Raw genomic sequence first — 9,187 nt, 5'->3', positions numbered from 1 at the left:
CATTACATTCTGCTAACTATATTTGTACATGAAAACCTTGATGGTTTAATTTTTTTAAATAAATTAAATCCTTCTTAAACCCTGCTTACTGTCTGACTCCAACACAAAGTTTGATTGATAAATCAAAATATAAAGAGTAAATTGTCATTCTTTCCACATGGATTTCAAATCCATCATGCATCTGGTAATAAATATTAGCTTTGAAATGTGAAAAATTGACTCCGGATCATACAAGGTGTCATAAATATTTTATGCAGCGGTTCTGGAAAATCAATACAAAAGGCTCCTCAGTGTCCGAGACCATGCTGGCACTTAAAGGAATCCCAAAAAAGAACAACTTCTTCATTTCATGATCATATATTTATCTCATTACAACAACGTACAACTTAAGACAGTAGAGTTTTACGAGCTTTATTGTTTTCCCTTAAATATTTATTAGTTTTTGTAAATAAGCGATTTCTACTTACCTAATTTGTCTACATAATCTTAAAAAGATGAAAGAGTGACATCTAGTGGCATAAATTTCTCTTTCAGGCTTTATGCTGCCTTTTATAAATTAAACTGGACCACCAGCAAGTTTTTGAAAACCACACTGGGATCCCCCTGGTCGATATTTTGTGACATTGTTTGGTGACGCTAAAAAAAGAAAATAGAGATCCAAGATGGTGGAACGTGACACGGAAGATTCCTAAATAAAGCTGATTATTGATACGTTGAGTGTTTCAGACAAGATTTGTTCGCAAGTATTGGTTAATGGTGAAAATAACAATTGTCTCTTTGTTTTCTGTTAATGTGGTGTGGTTTTGTACATTTAAGTCATTTATGAAAAAGATTTTTTAATTTTTTTATTGCTAATTAGCTAATTTAAGGCAGTGGTCAGAGGCCATTCTTCAATAAACAAGCAAAAAGAAAGAGAAGTTTGGTTATTGGAGCGTCGTTATCCGTCTAGCTGGTGGAAAATCGAAAACTCATGACGAGGACAGAACAGGCATAAAATACGCCTATGAAAAACATAAGAGGTATTAGCAGGATAATCGTTTCATTTATCCTTATTCCACGTAGAAACGTTTTTATTGAGATGTGAGTAAATTAAGAAATTTTAAATTGTTTTGATTTTTCTGTAAAATGACAATATAAACAGCGTAAAGTCCGACAAATGAATAGAGGATAAATAACAGTTTTAGTGTTTTGATTTAATGGATTGAGGTTCTGAAAACGTTTAGATAATCATCAAGCTATCCAATCTTTACTCAAAAATGGTAGAAATAGAGCACTCTCTTCAATGAAAGGGGACAAATAAAATCCCTTGAGCTCATTTTTCTATTATGACTTTTTTTTGTGACTCACATTCACAAAAAAACCCCTGAATCCCATCAAAAAGCAAATCTTTCATGCCCTTATCTTTCAATTTGCTCCGCCATTTAGAGCCGTCCTTTGCAAAGGAGGGTGGATAAATTGTTTCTTTGTTGTATTTTTGCAGCTAGGTGCTTCTAAGTATCATTTTCCATATCATTAGCTTGTCTGAAGATGACAGCAGAAACAAAAACAAAGCAGGATTCAAGCTGCTGAACCAAAAACGCTCCACAGATGAGAGAAATCCTGAGAAACGATAACAGCACAGAGACAGTGGAAAGGATTTTTATTGGTTTGTTTATCAGTGACGTGAATGTGCCCAAAAATAAAACCGTTAACGCAGTAAACATACAACTGTGTGTAAACTAAAGCTGCTAAACATGATGTTTCAGTGCATGAGGTTTAAGTTCTGTCGCCATCTTGTGGCCGAAAGGCAGAATTACATTTGATTTTATTCCTAAATTCTTCCCAAAAGAATCAGATGACCTACAAATAAACACATTTTATTATTTTTAAAATGCGATAGGAATGTTTTTGCACTATTTTTTATGACAATCTGCTCAAGTGAAAGTGGAGGAATGACGCCATTTTCTGGGGGCGATGGGAGGAAATCTGTTTGAGATGCAAAGCTAGTTTTAGGCAGACTGGGTTCATGAATATTGGGCATCAAGATAATAAAAGTCTAGAAAACAAACTATCCATGTGAAATAACAGCAACTTGTCCCTTATCTGGAGATATAACGGTCCGAATGACCAAAAATGTCCAACAATTTAACAATACCTGGAGCGATGAGGGAAGTTTGAGTGGAAAGCAGTGATGAAAGGTGCAGTTTGAATAAGGCATACGGTGTGATTTTGGGGGAAATGCTACAGGTACATTGCTATACTAAAAAATATTCATTACCCCTGACCTTTTTAACATTACAAACACGAAGTAGTAAAGTGGAAAAAAAGATGCATAGTTTTCAAGATTTTTAGAGATGAAAATCTGAACCTTTTTGCTTCTAATTAGTCTCAAATCTTCCAAGTGTTTTCTTGAATGCAAAATATTTGGTACACAAAGTATTTTTTCTTTTAGTAGTCCTTAGTTTCCCTATATTTCAAAGTGATAGTAAGAAGGAGAAGCTAATGCTGCAACCGTCGGGCACCAATTTAATTTTGGGATTATATTTTACATGTTATATAATGCCCTTAGATATTGTGTTTATACGTATATCTTGTTCTCTACTGTCCGCGTTTTGTTGTGTACTCATTTTAAATAGTTATCCAGAGGGGAAAAAAGGGAAAGTACGTGAGAGGAGAGGGTAAACAGTCTCCTCCCACTTCAAAATAAGAGTATGAATATAACTACATGAAGAAATCCTAAAAGTCGATAACCAAAAACTTTAAAACAGTTGCTTAAAATTATTCAGCTGAAAGTTTACAAAACAAACAAGTAAATTGGCATTTTGAAATTGATCCAGAAAAATTAATTTGGAAGAAAGTAAGTGCGCTAAATGTTTTCAAAGTTAGCAAACTTAGCGAGATGAAAAATTTGCTCTGCTATTAGCTGAAGCATGGCCACCATTGATGTATATATTTAATATAAATTGATGGTGGCCACCATGTTGAATACAAATAAACACCAGAAGTTGAAAGAAAAGTCGAAAACCATGTAGCTTATGTTTTACACTTTGATTAAGCACTATTTTGTGTTAGTCTATCACATAGAAGACATTATTATGAAGTCTATAAATCAGTTAAGTTATGAATACTTTTGCAATGTGCTTCAGTTTATTAAAGTGGCTATTTTGGTGCTTATATTTACAAAATCAATAATAATTTATTAGGTCAGCTGTACAGTAGCCTTTTTGTTAAATTATTATAGAGCCAATTTTTGTTTGAAACTGTGATAAAATTGTCCCAAAGAATGGACTTAAATTGGAGATGCAAGTTATCAAATAATTAGTTCATTTGAAGTTCATTGACTAATGACGTATTGATAAGCGGCCATTTTCTTAAACGCCTGAGTTTTCTCTTGTATGACAATAGTTGACCATGTTTGCATTATATAAAAGGCAACATGTTCATATGCTGAAGTAAAGAAAACAAAAACATCTTTTAATTGTAACATTATTTTTTGTCACCTGTATTAAATATACATAAATAAACAGAATATTGTGGTTCTCTCACATTATTAAACTTAGACATATTTATAAAATATAACCAAACATGAACCTCTTAAGTTGCTGAAAACTTAAAGAGGTTGCCAAGTGTTTGTATTTCAAAACAGGACAGCATAAAGTGCATTTTCCATCCCACACTGGACTCCGGACTGTTCTGATTTGCCTGCCATCTTGTTTCTGTATAAACGGCTCCTTAAGGATGACCAGTGGCGCCTTCTGCTGGATGGCGGCCAAACTACAACATTAAAAGAAGATCTAAGCGGATTACTTAATTGACTAGAACTAGTTTGAATCTAATAAATCAACAATTAATCATAAGTAGATTAGTTGTTAGCATCCCTAACTTATAGCTTCCTCCTCGTCAGTGCAGATCCTGCGTGTTGGCTGCTGTGGGCATCGACACGGCGCAGGCCCCGTCACACTTGATGTGGTACTGTCTGAGGTATTCCCTGAGCTGAGGCGGCAGTGGCAGCCCCTCCACGCCCTGGTAGGTGGTGCAGCTGCAGATTACCGCCCTGCACAGGTGCTGCAGAGGGAAAGGGAAGGTCCTGGGCAGCGGCCTGGAGAGCAGCGGCTCAAAGAAGAGGCAGGTGGCCGGGTCACTGTAGTGCCTCAGCAGGCCCGTCACGCTGGCATCCCGGTACATGCACGGGTCGCGCACGTCGAAGCTGAATCGCTTGCCGTTCTGCTCGATGCGCGCGTGCAGGGAGCGGCTGTAGCGGCGGAAGCTGACGGAGAACAGGAACTCGTCCTGGGCAGAGTCCCGTAGGAGGAACGTCCCTTCCGGCTGGCCCTCCAGGAGCTCCTCAGCCTCAAAGCGGTTCAGCACGCCCCAGTAGCATGGGTTGTTGTTGATCTGGAGCAGATCGGGGACCAGGATGTAGTCAGTGTTTGCACAGGCGCCATCCGGTCTACCGTGAAGGCTGGACGGGTCCCAGTCCTCCAGCGGCGCAGGCGAGCAGCAGATGTCCTCCCAGGAAAGCGGCGTCTGCGGCGGCGAAGTGGAAGACGACACGCGGGGCTTCAGCGGCGTCTCCATGTCCTTCAGGGAACCTGGATGACCCACCTGGTTTTTAATAAGGTGCCAACATTTGGCCAGTTCAGACTTGGGAGAGAACGGACATTTGTCCTGCATGAGTTCTGAAACGTGGATCTTCCTTTTGGACCAGAACAGTACGGAGAAGGGGCGAGACGAGCCGGGTGGGTGGTGGTAATGGTGGTGGTGGTGATGGCGTAGAGGGAGACACTGACCCACAGCGTCCTGAAACTTCTGCCTCAGAGACCGCCGGTGGAGCGCCTTCCTGCACACACCGTCCATGTCTCCAGCCATCAGTGACTCACCCAGAGCGCTGCAGCTGCACTTCCGCTCTCTGCGCCGCCGGGAACAGGAAGTGGACCGCATGCCAAGTTCTTCGGAACCGTCCGCCTCTGACCCGCCGGGACTGGATCCATTGCGGGAGCTCCGGGAACGCTTCTTACCCCGCCAGATGTAGCTGTCGGCGCTCCAGCTGCGGAGGCCAGATTTGGGTCGAGTGTCCGCTCCCCGAGGCGTCTTCTCTGACATGGCCACTGTCTGTCCTCTTCCTGTAAAACATCAGAAAATATCATGCCACACTTATCAGCTTTCATAAAACAAATGTCACCAAGTTTGACTTTGCTTGTCTAAGTTGATCTTAAAACATTTTGTACATTTTTGTATTTAAATTTGTGTCTCAACTACTTCCAAAAACAGCACCAGTGCTTGCAAAAGCAGACGTAGCTTTTTTGGGGGGCAGTAAATTTATGTTTTTTGCGCTGTTTCAAAAACCTCAACAATCAGGCACTGCTGTTACATAGCAACCCCAGGGAAGCCCAGCCCTGTTACCTAGCAACCCAAGTGGAGCTCTAGAAAGTTTGATCAGCTGTTTTTACCACTGTTAAATGGCTGCTGGAAAAGACAAGTGTTTTGTAGACTTGTCATCCAGAAAACACTGGCTGCATTCTTGTTGGTTGTGCAGGAGGCTCCACTTCTGCTTTTCAATGATGTACAGTTGTGTAATCTTGAATAACACATCTGTTTGCAGTATAGCCCTATCTTAACTTGTTCAAGAAAGCATAGGTCAACCTTTTAGAATTCAATGTATCTCACAGGCCAGCCGTCATTAAAACTTACCATTTATGTCAAATTAATCTCAACGTTTCAAAAATTAAAAAAAAATTCAACTTTTTAAAGTTCCTAGCAGTTGATCACCCAAATTTCAACACATTTGTAACGAAGTTTCAACACTTGGCCACACTACTAGCAGATTAGCAGAAGTGTACCACTGTATAGATAAAAAATCTTATTATAAAGCTTGCTCTTGTTTTAAGCTCATATTATATTAGCTTATTTAGTTGAGTCAAATTTCTTAATTGCTTATGTTGTAATTTTGATTCCTTTATTAAAACAGGTCTCACTTTTACCTTCCCAGGAGGTAAATGACGCACCAAATGACTCCTAAAACACATTGAAGATGCATATAGAAAACCACAAAAGAATCAGAACAGAAGCTAGCATGCTAATGGACTCAGTACCTCAGTTAAAGTTTATGATTCAACAATTAGACTGGAGAAAAAATGAAGTTCTGAAGCCAAAACCACAACTGAACCAAAAGTAACACAAATTATTTCTCAAAAAAGTATCTTATTAATTGCCAAGAGTTTTAGGAAAATATTCTAGTCTAACTTCGTGTACCTTTATATCAGCATTTTAGAAAAGAACGTCCTACCAACAATCAGATATGATATAGTATCAGGGTCACTTTGCTGTTTCCATACCTGAATAAAACCATAAACTTTGTAATCTCTTGGATGCCTAATTTTGAGTAAAAATATGTTTTAGTAGTTTTACTTTTACTTGAGTATAATTTTGGGGTACTTTACTCACCTCAACTTTACATTTTGGTTATTTACAGTCTTAATAAAATTCCTAAGCTGTAGAAAGATAAAAGTTGCTTAAACCTGTTTGTAAATGATTATTATAAGCAAAAGGAGGTTTTAAAAAAAAAGAAAAGGTTTTCTTACCTCCTAAAATGAATCAGCAGCAGACGTAAACGTCCATGTTAGCCTGAGCCTTTCTGTCCTCTAGCAGACGGCCGCCTGCTCTGCTTCCTATATAATAATGCCGAGTCCCCGGAGGGAGCAGCAGTTTCCTCTCCAGCAGTCTGAATGAATGGGTCGAATGGGCAGAGCGGGGCGGGGTGGGAGAACTGGTGTCAGGTTAATGGGAGCACAGCATCCACCACTCAGCCCCACTTCCACTTTTACACACAAAAAACAAGAATTAAGATAAAAGAGAAGCAGAGCAGAAAGAAAGTACTTCAAAGTGAATTATTTCTGCTTGTTTGAGTCGTTTCAACTTCATTAGAGCTTGGAACATCGAAGTGCATTTCTTGAGGAGCTTTAAATCTGTTTAAGCATGACTGTGGAGCAAAAACAGATTGATCCTGAAGATTAACCACGGCTTCTTCACTCAAATTAATGATTGAGCTCAGCACAGGAAACGACAAAGCTTCGATTATTGACCCAACGACCTTCCAGTCTCTCCCAATTTAAACTTCCAGAAAGTGCAGCTGAACGAAGTCATCAGTCAACATGAGGTCATGCAGGCACTCCTTTGAGCTCAGAGGATTTTGGACGATGTATAATTCATGATTCATATCAGACAAATATTATTACTCCCAGTGGTTTTTGGGGTGTTCTTGGATCTGCTTCAATGAACTCCTTCTGCTGGAGTCATCAATAAACTCCTATCATCAAACACAATATAGTGACACTCAGCTTCCTCTTAGCTGAATATTTAATGCCGTTCACATTAATACTCTGACCGACAGAATGATGGATGCCACTCGCTCTGGAAAAGAAGCAAATCAATTTATTCGACTGCAAACTCTTGGGATGCGTGTTGCAGAAAGTGAACTCCAAAAAGTTGTGCTTGAAAGGATCATGTTAACTCCACCATTGGTTAATAAGGGAAAGACAAAAGGATGAGGATTAAACAGCAAAGTGTCATTCATAAAACTGATCAGAAAATGTTGGAAAAGTCCATTAGAGCAAAAGTGGACTTCATTTGAAAAATATGTACACATACAAAAGAAAAATCAGAAGACATTTTACATTGTTTTACCAAACTAAATCACATTTTTGTGGTGAAATAGTTTCTAAAGATAGCCAAGTTGAGCAAAAAATTGCACAGACAGACCTGTTCCCCTCCTTGCCTGTGGGGGCGCTGCATCAAGAAACATTGAAGGAAACGACACAAAAATCTCAGAAGAAAACACTGATAACAACTTTCTTCATGAAATGTAAACAAAACTGGAGAAGCATCAGATTTTAGCACCTGTAGGATCTCTGTTTTATCTTTGATAAAAGACGATGAACCATTTCTCGTACTAGCGCTAGACTACTACGTTTGTTTTGGTTGTTTACCCAGAATGCTCTGCACTGTAGTCCACTTCCTGTTTTTGGAGCGGTCCCGGTGTCCGCTTGGCGATCATGTGTGCAGTCAAACCGAACCAGATTTCACTTCACCCGAACTGAGACCGAAGTTTGGAGGCAGACCAGAGTTTGCTTTTTTGTTCCACATCAGTGTTTGATTATATGTTCACCTCCCCAAACAAAGCAGACTTTGTACAGAGAAATGTTCATGTTATTTCCTTCAGTGATTATTTGTGCAGCGCCCCCACAGGTGAGGAGGGTAACAGTTTTTTCAAAGAGTTTGGTTCGTTTGAGAACCGCAGAAGCTGAAATGTAACAAATGTTGCAATTTTGGTCCCCCATTCAAACTGAATCTACCAGACTGTCAGGTCACTGAATCAGCTGGTAACCCTTGACCTTTGTGAGAGCCAAGAAAGTGGCAGTGATTTTCTCTCCTCTTGTTTGTTCTGCCATGCATAAAGTGTGTCAAGAGGGTGTGGTGCAGCGTTTTGTTCAGGAAGTGCCTCCAACATTGGATTAAGTCGTGATGGCCCCATTAACCTGCTGCAGAGAACAATATCAGTTCAAAACACAGAAGCATTGATCCCTGAACAGTCAGCAGGAGCACCAATGAATAATTCATTCAGCTATGAATGAACAGAGACGCTACTCTGCATGCACCTTTATATACAAATATAAAAACAAATCTATCTTCGTGTCGCTGCCCAAATAATTTAGTTAATTACTTGCTTACAGGACAAACAGAAGTATTTAGAGAGAGCCACAAGCTCAGGCGATTTTGACAAACAACTTGACAGTCAAGTTTATTTTTGTGATGGTAGCACAGAAAAAACCTTTTTCTTGACATCATCATTTTGACACTCGATAGGGTTTATGCAGAGGTGTTCAATCGTTTTGCCTCAGGGTCCAAAATTGTCTAAAAAAAATTTACATTTTTAAATGTCTACAAATTACAAAAACAAATTTATTGTAACAATTTTCAGTATTATCATCTTAATAATAAAGTTAATAAACAATACTCTAGCAAAACCTATAAAATAGTCGGGCTGGATGAAGTGGCTGCTTGGCAAGTTACTCAACAGGTTGTTGCTAGGTAACCAAGGAATGAGTGAGTTGCTAGGTAACCGTAAAGCCAGTGAGTTAGTCTTCTTTTTTTAAACTTTATTTCAGACAAATAAATGAGTTAATTTGAGTGAGTTAATTGATTCCACAAG

At 39.2% G+C, this 9,187-nt stretch overlaps 1 protein-coding gene across 1 annotated transcript; it reads right to left on the bottom strand.

Moving 5' to 3' along the window:
- Positions 1-1,622: 1,622 nt before the first annotated feature.
- Positions 1,623-5,742, bottom strand: socs4 (suppressor of cytokine signaling 4). The gene has a single exon (XM_028015847.1). The coding sequence runs from the start codon at positions 5,080-5,082 to the stop codon at positions 3,880-3,882; it is 1,203 nt and encodes a 400-aa protein (XP_027871648.1). The 5' UTR covers positions 5,083-5,742; the 3' UTR covers positions 1,623-3,879.
- Between the last annotated feature and the right edge of the window lie 3,445 nt (positions 5,743-9,187).

This window comes from Xiphophorus couchianus, chromosome 4 (genome assembly GCF_001444195.1).
Source record: "Xiphophorus couchianus chromosome 4, X_couchianus-1.0, whole genome shotgun sequence".
In the NCBI taxonomy this organism is placed as follows: Eukaryota; Metazoa; Chordata; class Actinopteri; order Cyprinodontiformes; family Poeciliidae; genus Xiphophorus; species Xiphophorus couchianus.
This window is presented reverse-complemented; position numbering and strand designations above follow the sequence as displayed.